The sequence below is a fragment of the Ranitomeya variabilis genome, chromosome 8 (genome assembly GCF_051348905.1).
Source record: "Ranitomeya variabilis isolate aRanVar5 chromosome 8, aRanVar5.hap1, whole genome shotgun sequence".
NCBI classification, from domain to species: domain Eukaryota; kingdom Metazoa; phylum Chordata; class Amphibia; order Anura; family Dendrobatidae; genus Ranitomeya; species Ranitomeya variabilis.
Window position 1 is genome coordinate 209294558 of NC_135239.1, and position 22021 is coordinate 209316578.

The window sequence follows — 22021 nt, forward strand, 5'->3', positions numbered from 1 at the left end:
CTTAAATGGGTCATCCAAAAGTCAAAATTTATCATCTATCTAGAAGGTAGCTAGTGTTTAATTTCTGGGGGACCAGCAACCACATGACCTGGATCCCATATCACCCCTGTAGGTCGAGCAGGAGTTACACATAGCATGACATTCAAAGTCTGAGACGTAAGAAGAGAGCCCATTTCGGTACCATACGGGAACAAGACCTGATCAGTGAAGGCAGCAGCAGAGGTAGTAAAATAATAAATCAATTACGGTACACATCTGCTCCTGATCCCGCGGTCTAGCGAGTGAAACTGATGGGCAGCAGAGATGGTAAAATAATAAATCAATTACATCTGCCCCTAATCCCACGGTCTAGCAAGTGAAACTCCGATGGGCTGTGGCGGGACCATCAGCGATAACAACCAATTCTTGTGGCATGGCTGTCATTGGTTAGAATGAGTCTTCATCGGAAGTGACCATTAGCAACACCTGACCGCTGCAGCTACTCACTGGCCTCAACAATCATCGCCAAAGAACGGGATGTGATCACTTTCTGTCCTGACATCACTTAGGCTACGTTCACATTTGCGTTGTGCAACGCAAACAAAAACGCAGCAAAACGCATGCACAACGCTGCGTTTTGCACCGCATGCGTCCTTTTTTTCATTGATTTTGGACGCAGCAAAAATGCAACTTGCTGCGTCCTCTGCGCCCGGACGCGGGCGCCGCAGGGACGCATGCGGCGCAAAACGCAAGTGCGACGCATGTCCATGCGCCCCCATGTTAAATATAGGGGCGCATGACGCATGCGGCGACGCTGCGGCGCAGACCGCAAATGTGAACGTAGACAAACACAGCCTGCACCAACATACTGATGTCGAAACAAATCACTGAGGTCAGAATTATCTTTTTTTTTTTTTTTTTTTTTATACTTGAATTCACCAAAATGCACCTATTAAAAAAAAGAAAAAATTGCAGGAGGGAAATAAAGGAAATCTCTGAATTAAAGGGATTATATAAATATTAAATTTGTACAACTTTATACAGAAAAAAAAAAATAAAACTGCAAGTGAAAATGTTCCTGCAGTAGAACAAATAAATACCTGATAATAAATTTTACAAACTCCTGGCACTGGGTCAGTTTTACCCACAGCCTTTTTTATATTATAAAAGAAGTCAGTCTTTATAGGAGGGCAGAGCATGATTGGAGAAGTGAAGACTGAACGGGTTTCTGCTCCGGAGGTAGGTGCACACTATCACTGGAGAGATGACATTGGTGGTGAAGAGATCAAATACTTTTCAGATAAAAAGGCAGTCCTCTGCTAACAGGAAACATTCACACAAAAGAGTGCAGAATACTTCATCCAGAAGATTCTTTGGGCGATTCCCATTCCTTCCAGGTGGAGACAGCAGGTTATTGTGTCCAGCAGGAGGAGAAACTTGCAGAGCAGCATTTGGGCACTTTCAAGATAAAGTCATTTATGGCAAGAGGAGCATAAAAGCCTAGTGCAAAGGGAAATGCCACATTGGAGATAAATCCAATCAGATAAACAGATGTGCAGGGCGTCATCTCCTAAATACCATGTGACTGGAGTGAACAAAAAATAAATGCGCGCTGCTGGTTTTCCTGATCGTCAGATTATTCAAGGTCCTGCAGGTTTATTGTGCTTCCTGTAAACTGGGAATTGTCTGAAGCTGCATCATCTTCTGCCGACACGTGAGGCTCCTAAAAAAAAAAAAAAAAAAAAGTGAACTATGTAAATTATGCCTGTAGATAATTAATGCTGCATGCACACTGTAGCAGAGACGTACATTTGGCATACAAGTCAAAACAAATCTACCCAATCCATTGAGGCTCCTGTGTGATACATAGGAATGTTGTTGAGGACCTTATGGTCTCCGTATACCACTTAGTGCACATAGTGACACAGGTCGGAGCATTGCTTCATAGATATACGTCAAGAAATCTTTGTGACATACCACCGACAATAGGTCCAGATATAGTGTGCCCCGAGTCTGTAAGCAGATTTCTGTAACTTTATCAATTACAGCCTTTTGCATAGGGCATCAATATTTGATCAGTGAGGGTTTGACCCACAAGACCTCTGTGATGAGCACAACAAAGGGACCTGATGCAGATCAGCACAAGAAGGGCTCAGCGTCCTATCGTGCAGCGCTAGTCACAGCCAATCGTGTGATGATCACAGCCCTTCACTGTGCTGACCGGTGGAGGTCTTAGCATGTTGAGGACCACTGATGAAAGTCCTAAATTTTAGGACTTTATTGATCAAAATACAACTTATTCTCACATGGATATAAACCAATAACTATTTCTTTGACTTACTAAGAGAATATAACATACAAAGCTGCCATCTATCTGTATATGTGAAAAAATACACCAAAGCATCGTACCTGCAGGATATGCACCGGCAAGTCAACCGTCAGCTGTGTGTGTGCGGCTGGCGACTGGGCGTTCAGCTGGAAGGGCAGGTCCCCATCCCCTGGAGGCTCATCCTTGGGACAGGACAGAAAGCATTAAACTCACAGGCAACATCAATCTCACACATTACACACTAATAAGCACTTAAAGGAGGTTCTTGTCCTGAGGTTGCATGCAAGGAACGTAACTGCACTTTATTTTCAATCAATGCTGTCGGCTACAAATATAAGGCATAATGCATGTAGGCCCATTCATGGGCTCCTGTATTTCTGATAATGGTTAAAGTAAGGTGAGTTTTATTGGGTTATCGCTGCATTGTTGGACGTTTTCTACGTTTGAGATATTTTCAATTAAGGTACAGCGGTAGTAGTGAGTGATATAGAGACCACGTGGTTTACTGTAACAGTGAGGACAAGGGTGACCGTCGAGAGCCCCTTTAAGCTCATTTGACGTCTACATCAAAACAAAGGAAGGCAAGGGTTGTGCCTACCGACCTGAAGAAGCTGGATTTGGACATATTGTGCTCCTGTTGCTGGATCCCGTAGTGTCAGCCCACCATTTGACAAAACACCGCTACTAAATCGGTTGACAGCAGGAGACACGGCTTGATTCTGTACCTTTGTACCTTTACTTTTCCTCTGTGGAGGTGAAGTCCCTTTAGAAAAAAAAAGTTTATTCCGGATAAAATAATCCCCTCTATAACACATCCACACTGAGCCGCAAGACAATCAATGGTGCGAAATATAGACAGCACTTGTAATAATGGTGATTTATGATTTACTAACCTGAGCTGCTCGTACTCCCCTTCTTTTTGCTCTTGGCCAGTTGAATGGCTCTGTAGTCCGTCCTCGCTGAGCCAACACTTTCCTAATGAAAGGGAACAGAGGCTTTACAGCTTGTCAAAACAAGTGCATCAACAAGAATCTATTACCAAACTGGTGGCAGCACAAAATAGTGAGACTCAGATTTCTTCGTCAAGTCACTTAAAGGGAACCTGTCACCCACAAAATCGAAGGTGAGCTAAGCCCACCAGCATCAGGGCTTATCTACAGCATTCTGGAATGCTGTAGATAAGCCCCCGATGTATCCTAAAAGATGAGAAAAAGAGGTTAGATTATACTCACCCAGGGGCGGTCCCGGTCTGGTCAGATGGGCGTCGCGGTCTGGTCCGGCGCCTCCTATCTTCATCAGATGACGTCCTCTTCTTGTATTCATGCTGCTGCTCCGGCTCCGGCGTACTTTATCTCCCTGTTGAGGGCAGAGCAAAGTACTGCAGTGCGCAGGCGCTGGGCCTCTCTGACCTTTCCCGATGCCTGCGCACTGCAGTACTTTGCTCTGCCCTCAACAGGGAGATAAAGTACGCCGGAGCCGCAGCGTGAAGACAAGAGGACATCATCGTAAGAAGATGGGAGGCCCCGGACCGCGACGCCCATCGGACCGGGACCGCCCCTGGGTGAGTATAATCTAACCTCTTTTTCTCATCTTTTAGGATACATCAGGAGCTTATCTACAGCATTACAGAATGCTGTAGATAAGTCCCTGATGCTGGTGGGATTAGCTCACCTTTGATTTTGGGGGTGACAGGTTCCCTTTAAAGGAAAAGGTTATGGTGGCTATGGTATTAGTAACAGCAGAAGCCAAACATTGAGTCCCGGTATTCAAGAGCTGCAGCTCCCTCTGCCCTCCAACCACTTCCTGGCAGCTTTATACCTATATGCAAGTAAAAAGCTGCCAATTAGCATGGCTGGGCACAAGAAGCCACAACTGACGATTATCGAGGGCTCGGGAGCAAGCAAACATAATAGGACTCCAGAGCTCGTCTCCTGCCATGACTAATGAAGGGCAATTTTATGACAACTGGAACAAGACACCAAGTAATGACCCAGAAAGAAAAGAGTATTGCAGCACTCAAAAGAGATGCCAAAACACACCCACGCATTTTGATTATCTTTGAGTGTGGTAATATTTTCCTTTTTGTCCTGGGCCGAGGACAAAGTTGTGTTACCCCTAGGGCTGTGGAATTGGTAAGCCAAACCTCCGACTCCCAACTACTGAGCATGTACATAAAAGTTCAGCTAAAAGCCGAGATCTTAGATCAGGAGTAGAACAGATATTTATGGGACATTTAATAACTTTCCCAAATTCTTATGAAAACATTTACAGCACAATCCTACATTGCACTACTGAACCCAATTTATTACATTTTTTAGGAGTTGGAGTCAGTCCATTTTATACCGACTCAGACTCCACGAAAATGGCACAGATTCCGACTCCACAGCTCTGGTTACCCCAGCTCTTTAGTCTTCTACTCGTGATCATCTATTACTGCTGTACGTTGCCCTTAGACGGGCGTCACATTCTTTTTAACCTCTGCCCTTTGTTGTCATTTTGAGTCAAATATCAGGAAATTAATGCTCTTTCACTAAGAATTTAAAATGATCGCTTGTATTTATCTAGTTATAGTACAATATTTCACCCAAGTGCCGAGCAGAAGAATACAGAGCGGCAAGTTGTATTTTACGTTTCGACCCGTCTAGGGTCTTTTTCAAACGTTGCTTTAATCACAAGGATAGCACAAGTACTGCGCAGTACGCGTCCAGCATTGGTGGATAATAATTTTGAGTGCCAACGTTTATTTTCCTTTTCAATGCACTAAAAATGGGGAAAGAAAATTAAAGTACGGTGAAATAAAAAAAAAAAAAAAAAAGCAATTCCGCCATGACTGTATGTTTTGTTTTTATAGTGTACATTCTGTGTCAAAAGTTACTCTCAGTCATGATTCTTCAGGTCAGTATGTTTATGGTGTGTGAGATAGCACTCCCTGAGTGGGTTGGGGTACACTCGCTTGGCAATGGAATTAAAGCACTGAGGCACGGTTTCTCACAAAAACAGTCTATTACGGTTTATTTAGACTCATAAACCGCATCACTAACCGTTCATTATATGCATCACAGGCCATCCGGGACCTCACATTCTGACCATTCAGGTCCATACACTCTATATGTGACCCAAACCCTGGTCATATTATGTACCTATAACCACCCCAATAGGTGGGAGGTGTGTGTGGTTAGTCAGTCCCGCCCAGCTCTTTAACTAACCCTGTAAGCCTCCCTTTAAAGCTACACAAATACTTGTGGGACAATACAACTATACTGGTTACAGCGCAGACTCCCTCTGTGACACATACCGGCCATTTACAATCATGCCGGACCCTGTTTCACAAACCCAGTTACGCCTCCATGCGTATCCTGAGGAGCCCACACAGCGCCCCCTGGCTGCATCATGGGTCACTGCACAGGTGATATCAAAATTGCATAGGGGATTTATTGTGATGCCGTATTCAGAGACCTGTAACATTTTTGTTCTTTCATCACTTGAGGTTTTTGGTGTGACTGCTTTATTGACACCACGTCCGGTTATACATGACTCTTTATTTCCAATTTTTCTGTTCCTTTAAAAAAAACAAAAAAAAACCACACCCTTTCAGGTGTTATCATTTATCATCCTTGTTATGTCATTTCCTCGACTGGGTTAATTTTTGTCTTTTATATTTTGATAGATCAAACATTTAAGACCATGGCATTTACAGTGCATGAGGTGAGGGGGCTGATTTGAACACATCAACATATATGGATTTATTTTCCTTCAAAGACTTTTTTCCCCCTCACACTTAATTTCTTTCAGGTATGCTTACAATCTTTGTACTTCTCTGAAAAAATTATGTTTTATTCATGCACAAGAGATTAACTAATGAAGTGCTATGGCTTATTAGTGGTCACTCCTTGCAAAGCTCCCCTCCTGAAAAGAACACTGGACAATACAGAAAAATGCCATTCAAAAGCAGAGGGTTTCAGAATGGGTTCCTGCCATTAAAGCCAGGACACCGAACTGGGATATAAAAATTTTCTTTAAGAAAAATACATGGAAGTCTATATAAATAATTTAAAAAAATACAGAAGTCTTACCAATATTGCGTTTGCAGCTACTGGGCTGAAGTCCATGTCCTTCTGAGAGCTGTAGTTGCCCGTTTGAGGAAACACAAACTGTGTCACCACTTTACTCCCTTCCTGTTGGCTCACAACCTCGGATGCTGGCATAAGGCTTCTGTCAGCTTTTGGCTGAGTCAACAATTCGGGCATAGAGCCACTAGTTCCCAGTGTGACTGAAGATGTTAATGTAGTGGAATCAATAGAAAGATTATTTGTGGCGGTAAGTGCATGAATGTCCTGGTTGGACCCTCTCATAGATAAAGATGCCAAGGAACCCAAAGCCTCAGCATTTACCGTCTGTACATCATCCAACTGAAGGCTTCCTTGCTGAAGGATGGACGCCGCTGCCCCTAAGAGGAGGGAGCTATCCAGGCTGCTGTTATTATCACTATTTGACACCAATACCAAGGGGTCCACAGGATGGACCAGAGAGTTACTGCTGGCTGACAAGTTGCCCCCTAATGTGGATCTTACAGAAGACACATCAATAGTCAGTATCCCAGAGTTAACCAGGGTCAGGTCTGCAGAGATTCCAGACCCACTGGAGGACACAGTGGAGAATAAAGAGGAGAGATCCAGATTACTCAGGTCACTCTGCCCTGAGCTCGTCAGTTCACTACTGGGGGTGAGGGAACTTGCAGCTTCAAGATCTAAAATACAAAAAAGAAAGCAGTATTAGTAATAAAATAAACCAAACCTACACGAGAACATCCGTGGGACTGACCGAGTGGAGTACAGTGCTATAGGATTATTGTCAGTTCCATAGACATAGATTGGAACGACAAGTAGTGCAATCATGCTGCACCATGCAATCCCTACAGCAGAGAAGAGACAGAAATGGTCCCATTAGTGATCGGTGGATTTCCCTGAAATCAGGCATTCAACCCCTATCCTGGGTTAGACATTTTCAATCATTGTAAAACCTACTAATTCATTAGGTGGGGAAATCTACAAGAGCTTTTCTCCCCTCTAGTCTGTCACAAAGCTTGTGATTATTACAGATGAACCTACCGTGGCCGTGCTGCTTAACCATGTGAGATTTCAGGCTCTGCTTAGATGTAAATATCTTGCTGCAGTTGGACACTGAACAACGAGTCTTTGAGGCGTCCACATCTTGAAGGTGCTTTTTGGAGTGGATGTACAGGCTGCTTCTGGCTGAGAACTTGGCTCCACAACCTGGTAGAGAATATAAAGTGTAAAAGAAATCTTAATGATAGACCATACCATACAGCAGACGATGAACACCACTGTATTTCTGATAGGATTTGTATCTAAGGATTCTGCCTGCCCACATTTACTACCATACAGGCACAAAACCAAAGCTCCCGACGTAAGGACCCGAACCAATAAGAACAGGACAGGGAATATCAATAATATTAATTAATTTATTTTATTAAGTGACAATAGTGACAAACATTAATTGAAAATATATAGACATAAAATTAAATATAAAAATACATATATTGATAAAAAGATTATTGTGCACACTGAAAGCCACAACACTTATAGGGCAAGCCAGATCCTCATAATAAGTTATAGCATATATGGCACATTATCCCAATATACACACTAAAAAATATAAAAAATATATAAAAATTGTGTATAAAAATCAATTAGTGCCAGTGATATAAGGATTAGGGTTGAGCGACTTTCATTTTTTTAAGATCGAGTAGGGTTTTGGGAAACCCGATTTTGTCCAGAGTCGAGTCGAGTGCAGTCGGCCGATTATCGCTAAAAGTCGGGGATCGACCGAAACACGAAACCCAATGCAAGTCAATGGGGAAGCATAGTCGGCAGTGAGTGGAGGCCAGGAAAACACCTACAGTGCCCATTTTAATGCCAAAAACATCCATTCTTGTTTCTGAAGCTTGCCAATCTTAATTAACTGTATAATAATAGTTGGGCATAGGGAATTGGGGGAAAGTTGTGGGGGGAGTAGGGCTGGCTCAAGTTTTTCGTGGGCCCAGGAAATGCGGACTACGTCACGGCGGTGTTGCAGGGAAAGGTAAGTATTTAAAAGTTGCAAGTGCTGTGATCCTGAGCAAGCAGGGGGGGGCCCACTCGTTCGCATTGCCACTGGCACAGGGCCCCTCAAAGTACGGCGGTGTGTTTGCATGGCGGGGGCGCCTCCCACCAGCAGCGACACTTTTGCGTACTCTGAGGGGCCCTGTGCCAGTGACGTCGCCAACGAGTATGCCCCCCCACCTGATGAAGGAACCTGCACTTTCATCTGCACCTTCCTCTTTGTCCCTGTGTAAGGTGGTATAACATGCGGGAAGGGGAACCTTACTTTCAGCAGGGACAGATTCTGGCTGTGTAGAGTACAAGGGGAATGTAGTGGTCTAGGTCAATGTACCAGCAGACTCATTTAGCAGTGGCTGGGCAATGGGCAGGATGAGGAGGAAACAGATATAGGGCCAAAGAATAAAGTAGGCTACATGCAGTTCAAAATTGGTAACAGGACTAAACAGGCGGCATTGCTTTGTTCAGTGGAGTAGCAAACCCAAGAGCAGCAGACACTGTTTCAAGGGCCTAACCACACTAGTAGGCCAAATGCAGTTTAATATCTGATAGTATAGGGCGAAAGCCAGAATGTGGAAGCTCAGCTTTGTTCAGTTGAGGACAACACCAGGGAGGGGCAGACACCTTTAGTAGGCCGGAAAAGCCTATTGCATTTTTTAAAATGGTAATTTGGAGCAGAAGGTTGAAGCTCAGCTTTATTTAGTTGAGGGCAACACCAGGGAGGGGCAGAAGCCGTTAGTAGGCCCTAACCACCATTTTTTTTTTTTTTAAAACCACTTAATGAGAGCCGGAAGGTTGAAGCTCAGCTTTATTTAGTTGAGGACAACACCAGGGAGGGGCAGAAGCCGTTAGTAGGCCCTAACCACCATTTTTTTTTTTTTTAAAACCACATAATGAGAGCCGGAAGGTTGAAGCTCAGCTTTATTTAGTTGAGGACAACACCAGGGAGGGGCAGAAGCCGTTAGTAGGCCCTAACCACCATTTTTTTTTAAAAACCACTTAATGAGAGCCGGAAGGTTGAAGCTCAGCTTTATTTAGTTGAGGACAACACCAGGGAGGGGCAGAAGCCGTTAGTAGGCCCTAACCACCATTTTTTTTTTTTAAACCACATAATGAGAGCCGGAAGGTTGAAGCTCAGCTTTATTTAGTTGAGGACAACACCAGGGAGGGGCAGAAGCCGTTAGTAGGCCCTAACCACCATTTTTTTTTTTTAAACCACATAATGAGAGCCGGAAGGTTGAAGCTCAGCTTTATTTAGTTGAGGACAACACCAGGGAGGGGCAGAAGCCGTTAGTAGGCCCTAACCACCAATTTTTTTTTTTTTAAAACCACTTAATGAGAGCCGGAAGGTTGAAGCTCAGCTTTATTTAGTTGAGGACAACACCAGGGAGGGGCAGAAGCCGTTAGTAGGCCCTAACCACCATTTTTTTTTTTTTTAAAACCACTTAATGAGAGCCGGAAGGTTGAAGCTCAGCTTTATTTAGTTGAGGACAACACCAGGGAGGGGCAGAAGCCGTTAGTAGGCCCTAACCACCAATTTTTTTTTTTTTAAAACCACTTAATGAGAGCCGGAAGGTTGAAGCTCAGCTTTATTTAGTTGAGGACAACACCAGGGAGGGGCAGAAGCCGTTAGTAGGCCCTAACCACCATTTTTTTTTTTTTTAAAACCACTTAATGAGAGCCGGAAGGTTGAAGCTCAGCTTTATTTAGTTGAGGACAACACCAGGGAGGGGCAGAAGCCGTTAGTAGGCCCTAACCACCAATTTTTTTTTTTTTAAAACCACTTAATGAGAGCCGGAAGGTTGAAGCTCAGCTTTATTTAGTTGAGGACAACACCAGGGAGGGGCAGAAGCCGTTAGTAGGCCCTAACCACCAATTTTTTTTTTTTTAAAACCACTTAATGAGAGCCGGAAGGTTGAAGCTCAGCTTTATTTAGTTGAGGACAACACCAGGGAGGGGCAGAAGCCGTTAGTAGGCCCTAACCACCATTTTTTTTTAAAAACCACTTAATGAGAGCCGGAAGGTTGAAGCTCAGCTTTATTTAGTTGAGGACAACACCAGGGAGGGGCAGAAGCCGTTAGTAGGCCCTAACCACCATTTTTTTTTAAAAACCACTTAATGAGAGCCGGAAGGTTGAAGCTCAGCTTTATTTAGTTGAGGACAACACCAGGGAGGGGCAGAAGCCGTTAGTAGGCCCTAACCACCAATTTTTTTTTTTTTAAAACCACTTAATGAGAGCCGGAAGGTTGAAGCTCAGCTTTATTTAGTTGAGGACAACACCAGGGAGGGGCAGAAGCCGTTAGTAGGCCCTAACCACCATTTTTTTTTAAAAACCACTTAATGAGAGCCGGAAGGTTGAAGCTCAGCTTTATTTAGTTGAGGACAACACCAGGGAGGGGCAGAAGCCGTTAGTAGGCCCTAACCAAAGTTGAAGGCCAAATGCAGTTTAATTTCTGATACTATAGGCCGAAAGCCAGAAGGTGGAAGTTCCGATTTAGACAGTGGAGGACAATTTGAATTAGGGACTGCAGACAGACTTAGTAGGCTGTCCCCTGTGGACCATGCATCCACCACATTAACCCATTGCGCCGTAATGGACACGTAATCTTCCGTGGCCATGCCTACAGGTCCATGCGTCTGTTGTCAGGTGCACCTTTGTACTCACAGATTGCCAGAGTGCATGGACAATGCGGTCTTCTACATGCTGGTGGAGGGTTGGGATGGCTTTTCTCGCAAAAGAAGTGTCGACTGGTTAGCTTGTAGCGTGGTACAGCGTAGTCCATCATGGCCTTATTAATAGTAAATAAAATATATAACTAGGCTCTATGAACTTTTAAATAGGTTCCAGGGGTACACGGGCAGCATTGGTGTGGTCAGTGGAGGAGTATTGCAAGTAGGGGCTGCAGACAGGCTATCAAAGGCCTAAAATAACAAACAGTAGGCAGTCATGGCAGTTTTACATCGGTTACATGGATACACAGGCAGGCACTCCAGGCAGCATTGTGCTCAGTGGAGGAGTATTGCAAGTAGGGGCCGCAGACAGGCTATCAAAGGCCTAAAATAACAAACAGTAGGCAGTCATGGCAGTTTTACATCGGTTACATGGATACACAGGCAGGCACTCCAGGCAGCATTGTGGTCAGTGGAGGAGTATTGCAAGTAGGGGCCGCAGACAGGCTATCAAAGGCCTAAAATAACAAACAGTAGGCAGTCATGGCAGTTTTACATCGGTTACATGGATACACAGGCAGCTAGGTGGTGAGTGGAGGAGTATTTAAAGTAAGGACCGCAGACAGGCTATCAAAGGCCTAACATAACAAACAATAGGCTCATGGCAGTTTTACAGCGGTTACATGGATACACGGGCAGGCAGCTTGGTGGTGAGTGGAGGAGTATTTAAAGTATGGACCGCAGACAGGCTTCGAAGGCCTAACACAATAAAATGGGCTGGCTGTAGGCACTTTAAAATTGGTTCCAGGGGTACACGGGCAGCAGTGGTCTGGTCAGTGGAGGCCTAGTGGAAGTATGGACCGCAGACAGGCTTCGAAGGCCTAACACAATAAAATGGGCTGACTGTAGGCACTTTAAAATTGGTTCCAGGGGTACACGGGCAGCAGTGGTCTGGTCAGTGGAGGACTAGTGGAAGTATGGACCGCAGACAGGCTTCGAAGGCCTAACACAATAAAATGGGCTGGCTGTAGGCACTTTAAAATTGGTTCCAGGGGTACACGGGCAGCAGTGGTCTGGTCAGTGGAGGACTAGTGGAAGGAGGGAGCGCAGAAAGGCTTCAAAGGCCTAACATAACAAACAATAGGCTCATGGCAGTTTTACAGCGGTTACATGGATACACGGGCAGGCAGCTTGGTGGTGGTGAGTGGAGGAGTATTTAAAGTAGGGACCGCAGACAGGCTATCAAAGGCCTAACATAACAAACAATAGGCTCATGGCAGTTTTACAGCGGTTACATGGATACACGGGCAGGCAGCTTGGTGGTGGTGAGTGGAGGAGTATTTAAAGTAGGGACCGCAGACAGGCTATCAAAGGCCTAACATAAAAAAACAATAGGCTCATGGCAGTTTCACAGCGGTTACATGGATACACGGGCAGGCAGCTTGGTGGTGGTGAGTGGAGGAGTATTTAAAGTAGGGACCGCAGACAGGCTATCAAAGGCCTAACATAACAAACAATAGGCTCATGGCAGTTTTACAGCGGTTGCATGGATACACGGGCAGGCAGCTTGGTGCTGAGTGGAGGAGTATTTAAAGTATGGACCGCAGACAGGCTTCGAAGGCCTAAAATAACAAACAATAGGCTCATGGCAGTTTTACAGCGGTTACATGGATACACGGGCAGGCAGCTTGGTGGTCAGTGGAGGAGTAGGGACCGCAGACAGGCTATCAAAGGCCTAAAATAACAAACAATAGGCTCATGGCAGTTTTACAGCGGTTACATGGATACACGGGCAGGCAGCTTGGTGCTGAGTGGAGGAGTAGTGCAAGGAGTGTCTGTCCCAGTACTCCCAAAATATAAATAGATGTTAATGTCTCGCAAAACAACCAAAACAAAAAAAAAGATGGCATACTTAGGTACAGGGGTGGGCTCATCTGCTGTGTTTCTGACATAGTAATTTGGCAGTAACTATTTAATGGTGCCAATATAGGACACAGACACAGACTACTTTAAGTTGCATCATAGATGTCTACAAATTTGTATTGTCAGTGCCAGACATTGAATGATGTCAGCGAATAGACTAAAGATTGGTGGAGCTGTGCGACATAATTTTGCACGTAGTAGAGCCCAGTTTGAGCTGGGGTAGGGGGGAACTCTCTTGAGGCCGGCGGGACCGCCCCAGGGCCACTCATGTTACAACGGTGTGTCTGACGTTGGGTGCGCACCACCACCGCCAGAGACACTACATTGTACTATGAGGGACCCAGTAGCAATGCCGTCAACCAAAAGCGAGCACACCCACCTCTTCAGACAAACAGCAGTCTCACGGGTGCTTGCGCCAAGTCGCGATACCACGGCCCCGTGTGGGGAGTTTGGCCATTTAGGGAGGTGTAAACATGTCGTATGCTGTACAATCTGCAGCAGCAAATTAGACATTAGAAAAGTAATTCACAGGCAAGAGCTTTTCATAGGAAAGCTAGGTGTCGGCCGGGCAAGGTGGGGCAAAAGATTTTGAAATCCAGTTGTGGTTCATTTTAATGAATGTTAGATCGTCAACATTTTGGGTAGCCAGACGAGTCCTTTTTTCGGTTAATATTGACCCTGCAGCACTGAATACTCTTTCTGATAGGACACTTGCTGCCGGGCAAGCAAGCTCCTGCAATGCATATTCTGCCAATTCTGGCCAGGTGTCTAATTTGGAGGCCCAGTAATCAAATGGGAATGACGGTTGAGGGAGAACATCGATAAGGGATGAAAAATAGTTAGTAACCATACTGGACAAATGTTGTCTCCTGTCACTTTCAATTGATGCAGCAGTACCTGTCCTGTCTGCGGTCATAGCAAAATCACTCCACAACCTGGTCAGAAAACCCCTCTGTCCAACGCCACTTCTGATGTGTGCACCCCTAACACTCCTAGTCTGCTGCCCCCTGGAGCTCGTGTGAGAACGATCACGTGCGCTGTGTGCTGGGAATGCCTGAAGCAAACGGTCAACAAGAGTTGATTGTTTGGTTGCTAATATTAGTTCCAAGTTCTCATGTGGCATAATATTTTGCAATTTGCCTTTATAGCGTGGATCAAGGAGGCAGGCCAACCAGTAATCGTCATCGTTCATCATTTTCGTAATGCGTGTGTCCCTTTGTAGGATACGTAAGGCATAATCCGCCATGTGGGCCAAAGTTCCACTTGTCAAATCTCCGGTTGTGATTGGTTGAGGGGCAGTTGCAGGCAAATCTACGTCACTTGTGTCCCTCAAAAAACCAGAACCCGGCCGTGACACGCAACCAATTTCCTGTGCCCCCGTGAAAGTTTCCGCATTAAAAATATACTCATCCCCATCATCCTCCTCGTCCTCCACCTCCTCTTCGCCCGCTACCTCGTCCTGTACACTGCCCTGACCAGACAATGGCTGACTGTCATCAAGGCTTCCCTCTTCCTCTGGTGCAGACGCCTGCTCCTTTATGTGCGTCAAACTTTGCATCAGCAGACGCATTAGGGGGATGCTCATGCTTATTACGGCGTTGTCTGCACTAACCAGCCGTGTGCATTCCTCAAAACACTGAAGGACTTGACACATGTCTTGTATCTTCGACCACTGCACACCTGACAACTCCATGTCTGCCATCCTACTGCCTGCCCGTGTATCCTCCCACAAATAAATAACAGCACGCCTCTGTTCGCACAGTCTCTGAAGCATGTGCAGTGTTGAGTTCCACCTTGTTGCAACGTCTATGATTAGGCGATGCTGGGGAAGGTTCAAAGACCGCTGATAGGTCTGCATACGGCTGGCGTGTACAGGCGAACGTCGGATATGTGAGCAAAGTGCACGCACTTTGAGGAGCAGGTCGGAGAACCCAGGATAAGTTTTCAATAAGCACTGCACCACCAGGTTTAAGGTGTGAGCCAGGCAAGGAATGTGTTTCAGTTGGGAAAGGGAGATGGCAGCCATGAAATTCCTTCCGTTATCACTCACTACCTTGCCTGCCTCAAGATCTACTGTGCCCAGCCACGACTGCGTTTCTTGTTGCAAGAACTCGGACAGAACTTCCGCGGTGTGTCTGTTGTCGCCCAAACACTTCATAGCCAATACAGCCTGCTGACGCTTGGCAGTAGCTGGCCCATAATGGGACAACTGGTGTGCAACAGTGTCATCTGCCGATGGAGTGGTTGGCCGACTGCGTTCTGTGGAAGAGCTGTAGCTTCTGCAGGAGGACGAGGAGGAGGAGGAGGGGGTGCGAACGCCTACAGCCAACTGTTTCCTAGACCGTGGGCTAGGCACAACTGTCCCTAAATTGATGTCGCCTGTGGACCCTGCATCCACCACATTCACCCAGTGTGCCGTGATGGACACATAACGTCCCTGGCCATGCCTACTGGTCCATGCATCTGTAGTCAGGTGCACCTTTGTACTCACAGATTGCCTGAGTGCATGGACGATGCGCTGTTTAACATGCTGGTGCAGGGCTGGGATGGCTTTTCTGGAAAAAAAGTGTCGACTGGGTAGCTCGTATCGTGGTTCAGCGTACTCCATCAGGGCTTTGAAAGCTTCGCTTTCAACTAACCGGTAGGGCATCATCTCTAACGAGATTAGTCTAGCTATGTGGGCGTTAAAACCCTGTGTACGCGGATGCGAGGATAAGTACTTCCTTTTTCTAACCAGAGTCTCATGTAGGGTGAGCTGGACTGGAGAGCTGTAGATCGTGGAACTTTCGGGTGTGCCGGTGGACATGGCAGACTGAGAGACGGTTGGAGACGGTATTGTTTCCGCCGGTGCCCTACATGCAATATTTCCTCCTACAAAACTGGTGATTCCCTGACCCTGACTGCTTTTGGCTGGCAAAGAAACCTGCACAGATACTGCCGGTGGTGCGGAAAATGGTGGCCTTACAGTGACGGAAGGGATGTTGCGTTGCTGACTAGCTTCATTGGCCGAGGGTGCTACAACCTTGAGGGACGTTTGGTAGTTAGTCCAGGCTTGAGAATGCATGGTGGTTAAGTGTCTATGCATGCAACTAGTATTTAGACTTTTCAGATTCTGACCTCTGCTTAAGCTAGTTGAACATTTTTGACAGATGACTTTGCGCTGATCAGTTGGATGTTGTTTAAAAAAATGCCAGACTGCACTCTTCCTAGACTCTGATCCCTTTTCAGGGATTGCAGACTGAGCTTTAACCGGATGGCAACGCTGTGCTCCAACAGGTTTTGGCTTTGACACGCGTTTTGGTCCAGATACGGGCCCGGCAGATGGAACCTGTTGCGATGTTGATGCCTGCTGCGGCCCCTCCTCCACCTCCGCTTCTGAACTACTGCCGCCTGCACCCTGTTCCCCCAATGGCTGCCAATCGGGGTCAATAACTGGGTCATCTATTACCTCCTCTTCGAGCTCGTGTGCAACTTCGTCTGTGTCACTGTGTCGGTCGGTGGTATAGCGTTCGTGGCGGGGCAACATAGTCTCATCAGGGTCTGATTGTGGATCTGTACCCTGAGAGGGCAATGTGGTGGTCTGAGTCAAAGGAGCAGCATAGTACTCTGGCTGTGGCTGTGCATCAGTGCACTCCATGTCAGAATATACTTGTAATGGGCATGGCCTGTTAAATGTTTCACTTTCTAAGCCAGGGACGGTATGTGTAAAGAGCTCCATGGAGTGACCCGTTGTGTCGCCTGCTGCATCCTTCTCTCTTGTTGTAGTTTTTGCTGAGGAGGACAAGGAAGCGACTTGTCCCTGACCGTGAACATCCACAAGCGACGCGCTGCTTTTACATTTACCAGTTTCGGAAGAGGAGGCAAAAGAGCTAGAGGCTGAGTCTGCAATGTAAGCCAAAACTTGCTGTTGCTGCTCCGCCTTTAAAAGCGGTTTTCCTACTCCCAGAAAAGAGAGCGTTCGAGGCCTTGTGTAGCCTGACGACGAAACTGGCTCCACAGCTCCAGACTTAGGTGGAATATTTTTATCCCCACGACCACCTGATGCTCCACTACCACTACCATCATTACCAGCTGACAATGAACGCCCACGACGACCTCTTGCACCAGACTTCCTCATTGTTTTAAAATCTTAACCAAAGTAACTTTATTTGTTGCTATCAAACAACTTACACGGTGAGCTATAACTTCAGTATGATTTCAATATCCCTTAACAGGTTGGTGAGACCACAAGGAAAATCAGGCACAATGTTACACACTCTGTTTTCTGTGGCACAAAATCACAGAGATGACACACACGCAGGACTGTCACTCAAGCACTAATGTCAATATTAATCTCCCACCTAATTTATTTATTTTTTTTTCTCAGGGAGACTTTAGAAACCAAATAATATTAAAAAAAAAAAAAAAAAAGGCTTTCTATGGCCCACAATTAGAGAGAGAGAGGTGGCACAACCAGGAGTCAAGACTGGCGCACAAGCTGAAAGGGCAATATTACTCTCCCACTGTTTTTTATGTTTTTTTTGTTTTTTTCAGGGAGACTTTAGAAACCAAATAATATTAAAAAAACCAAAAAAAAAAAAGGCTTTCTATGGCCCACTGAATGAGAGGGAGAGAGGTGGCACACCCAGGAGTCAAGACTGGCACACAAGCTGAAAGGGCAATATTACTCTCCCACTGTTTTTTTATGTATTTTTTGTTTTTTCAGGGAGACTTTAGAAACCCAATAATATTTAAAAAAAAAAATAAATAGGCTTTCTATGGCCCACTGAATGAGAGGGAGAGAGGTGACACACCCAGGAGTCAAGACTGGCACACAAGCTGAAAGGGCAATATTACTCTCCCACTGTTTTTTTAGGTTTTTTTTTTTTTTTCAGGGAGAATTAGAAACCAAATAATATTAAAAAAAAAAAAAAAATAGGCTTTCTATGGCCCACTGAATGAAAGGGAGAGAGGTGGCACACCCAGGAGTCAAGACTGGCACACAAGCTGAAAGGGCAATATTACTCTCCCACTGTTTTTTTATGTATTTTTTGTTTTTTCAGGGAGACTTTAGAAACCCAATAATATTTAAAAAAAAAAATAAATAGGCTTTCTATGGCCCACTGAATGAGAGGGAGAGAGGTGGCACACCCAGGAGTCAAGACTGGCACACAAGCTGAAAGGGCAATATTACTCTCCCACTGTTTTTTTAGGTTTTTTTTTTTTTTTCAGGGAGAATTAGAAACCAAATAATATTAAAAAAAAAAAAAATAGGCTTTCTATGGCCCACTGAATGAAAGGGAGAGAGGTGGCACACCCAGGAGTCAAGACTGGCACACAAGCTGAAAGGGCAATATTACTCTCCCACTGTTTTTTTATGTATTTTTTGTTTTTTCAGGGAGACTTTAGAAACCCAATAATATTTTAAAAAAAAAATAAATAGGCTTTCTATGGCCCACTGAATGAGAGGGAGAGAGGTGGCACACCCAGGAGTCAAGACTGGCACACAAGCTGAAAGGGCAATATTACTCTCCCACTGTTTTTTTAGGTTTTTTTTTTTTTTTCAGGGAGAATTAGAAACCAAATAATATTAAAAAAAAAAAAAATAGGCTTTCTATGGCCCACTGAATGAAAGGGAGAGAGGTGGCACACCCAGGAGTCAAGACTGGCACACAAGCTGAAAGGGCAATATTACTCTCCCACTGTTTTTTTATGTATTTTTTGTTTTTTCAGGGAGACTTTAGAAACCCAATAATATTTAAAAAAAAAAATAAATAGGCTTTCTATGGCCCACTGAATGAGAGGGAGAGAGGTGGCACACCCAGGAGTCAAGACTGGCACACAAGCTGAAAGGGCAATATTACTCTCCCACTGTTTTTTTAGGTTTTTTTTTTTTTTTCAGGGAGAATTAGAAACCAAATAATATTAAAAAAAAAAAAAATAGGCTTTCTATGGCCCACTGAATGAAAGGGAGAGAGGTGGCACACCCAGGAGTCAAGACTGGCACACAAGCTGAAAGGGCAATATTACTCTCCCACTGTTTTTTTATGTATTTTTTGTTTTTTCAGGGAGACTTTAGAAACCCAATAATATTTTTAAAAAAAAATAAATAGGCTTTCTATGGCCCACTGAATGAGAGGGAGAGAGGTGGCACACCCAGGAGTCAAGACTGGCACACAAGCTGAAAGGGCAATATTACTCTCCCACTGTTTTTTTAGGTTTTTTTTTTTTTTCAGGGAGACTTTAGAAACCAAATAATATTAAAAAAAAAAAAAAAAAAAAAAAAATAGGCTTGCTATAGCCCACTGAATGAGAGATAGCACACACAGCAGTGGCACACAAGCCCTGACTGAGGCCAATATTTTTCTCCCACTGATTGATGTAGTGTTTTTGTGTTGAGGTAGAATTTAGAACACAAATCACGGAAAAAATAAATAGGCTTTCTATGGCCCACTGAATGAAAGGGAGAGAGGTGGCACACCCAGGAGTCAAGACTGGCACACAAGCTGAAAGGGCAATATTACTCTCCCACTGTTTTTTTATGTATTTTTTGTTTTTTCAGGGAGACTTTAGAAACCCAATAATATTTTAAAAAAAAAAAAAGGCTTTCTATGGCCCACAATTAGAGAGAGAGAGGTGGCACAACCAGGAGTCAAGACTGGCGCACAAGCTGAAAGGGCAATATTACTCTCCCACTGTTTTTTATGTTTTTTTTTGTTTTTTTCAGGGAGACTTTAGAAACCAAATAATATTAAAAAAACCAAAAAAAAAAAAGGCTTTCTATGGCCCACTGAATGAGAGGGAGAGAGGTGGCACACCCAGGAGTCAAGACTGGCACACAAGCTGAAAGGGCAATATTACTCTCCCACTGTTTTTTTATGTATTTTTTGTTTTTTTCAGGGAGACTTTAGAAACCCAATAATATTTTAAAAAAAAAATAAATAGGCTTTCTATGGCCCACTGAATGAGAGGGAGAGAGGTGGCACACCCAGGAGTCAAGACTGGCACACAAGCTGAAAGGGCAATATTACTCTCCCACTGTTTTTTTAGGTTTTTTTTTTTTTTCAGGGAGACTTTTGAAACCAAATAATATTAAAAAAAAAAAAAAAAAAAAAAATATAGGCTTGCTATAGCCCACTGAATGAGAGATAGCGCACACACAGCAGTGGCACACAAGCCCTGACTGAGGCCAATATTTTTCTCCCACTGATTGATGTAGTGTTTCTGTGTTGAGGTAGATTTTAGAACACAAATCACGGAAAAAATAAATAGGCTTTCTATGGCCCACTCAGTGAGAGATGGCACACACAGGGATGGCACTGTAGCAGAAATGCCAATCTTAATCTCCCCCAAAAAAAAATCAAAAAAAAAAAAAAAACTGTCCTACAATTACTATCTCCCTGCAGTAATGTAAGCCAGGTATGGCAGGCAGCAATAGGAGTGGACTGATGCACAAATTAAATAAAAAGTGTGGACAAACAAAAAAGATAGCTGTGCAGAAAGGAAGGAACAAGAGGATATGTGCTTTGAAAAAAGCAGTTGGTTTCCACAGTGGCGTACACACAGCAATACAGCTATCACGGAGCCTTCTAGGGCAGCCCAATGAGCTACAGCGCTGAGGGGAAAAAAAAAAAAAAATAGCTTCCACTGTTCCTGCACACCGAAGGTGGTGTTGGACAGTGGAAATCGCTGCAGCACAAGCGGTTTGGTGGTTAGTGGACCCTGCCTAACGCTCTCCCTGCTTCTGATGAAGCGGCAGCAACCTGTCCCTAAGCTCAGATCAGCAGCAGTAAGATGGCGGTCGGCGGGAACGCCCCTTTATAGCCCCTGTGACGCCGCAGACAGCAAGCCAATCACTGCAATGCCCTTCTCTAAGATGGTGGGGACCAGGATCTATGTCATCACGCTGCCCACACTCTGCGTTCACCTTCATTGGCTGAGAAATGGCGCTTTTCGCGTCATTGAAACGCGACTTTGGCGCGAAAGTCGCGTACCGCATGGCCGACAAGCACAGGGGTCGGATCGGGTTTCATGAGACGCCGACTTAGCCAAAAGTCGGCGACTTTTGAAAATGATCGACCCGTTTCGCTCAACCCTAATAAGGATATCACAAAAAAACGAACAATTCACTCTCAAATATCAAAGTGACCATGTATATACTGTGTTTCATACAGGCACAAGAAGTATCTCCAGAGCCCAAGCATAAAGTGCACAAATGTGACCAATGACATGAATCCTTACCATCTATAGGGCACTCGAAAGGCTTTGTGCCCAGGTGAGTAATTCTGTGTCCTTTTAAGTGCTCTGCTCGTGTAAACGATTTTCCGCAGCCTTCTACTGGGCACGGATAACGTCTGTCATCCTCGTGTTTCCTTGAAGCAGACAGAATATAAAGGATGTAAGCAATATTAATTTGTGATAACATTACTGTGGAATTGGGATGTAAATAGTCGTATTAATAATAGCTTTGATACTATTTCAAAACAAAATTACTTAAAGGTTTTGTCTCAAGCTCTTTCTTTCTAAAGTGCAGTGCCCCTCTGCCTCCGGCTTCCTGGGGTGGTGGTAGGGGGCTGTACAGTCCTGAATGATTGGCAGCCTGGGACAGTGGTATGGTTGAGCTGCTAGTCTGAACTATGCTTCCTATGACGCTGTAAGCAGAGACAGCATTGGAGAAGCGTAGGGACACTGAATCTGTCCAAATCCAAAAATGTTTCCACCTTCAGAGCAGCTCTTACAAATTGCAAAAAAAAAAGCCAGTAAGCACTGCGCTCCTACACTAGGAAACGGACCACCCTTCACAGATGGCAGAAGTGGCAGGTAACCTAGGCAACGAGCAATAAACTAGAATAGAAATTCCTCCATTCTTCAGAACAGAGATTATTTGTAATAAGAGACAAGTTGCAAAGTAACTCAATTTTACAAGCACTTTGTAATGTCACTTATTTATGACAAGATAATCCATGGGACATTTGTCAGATGGCCATTTGGGGTCTACAGCTGCCTTTTCTCTACACATGGT

At 44.7% G+C, this 22021-nt stretch overlaps 1 protein-coding gene across 1 annotated transcript in view; it reads right to left on the bottom strand.

Annotated features, from left to right (window-relative positions):
- Window positions 1-962: 962 nt before the first annotated feature.
- The window catches only part of ZXDC (ZXD family zinc finger C), a 30902-nt gene continuing 9843 nt past the window's right edge, over window positions 963-22021 (bottom strand). Inside the window, exons 4-10 of the mRNA XM_077276645.1 lie at window positions 21241-21371; window positions 7417-7581; window positions 6382-7055; window positions 3202-3283; window positions 2911-3071; window positions 2389-2490; window positions 963-1702 (exon numbers count right to left, since the gene is read on the bottom strand). Of these exons, the coding sequence (XP_077132760.1) occupies window positions 1616-1702; window positions 2389-2490; window positions 2911-3071; window positions 3202-3283; window positions 6382-7055; window positions 7417-7581; window positions 21241-21371 (1402 nt within the window). The 3' untranslated portion in view covers window positions 963-1615. The remainder of the gene's footprint in view (window positions 1703-2388; window positions 2491-2910; window positions 3072-3201; window positions 3284-6381; window positions 7056-7416; window positions 7582-21240; window positions 21372-22021) is intronic.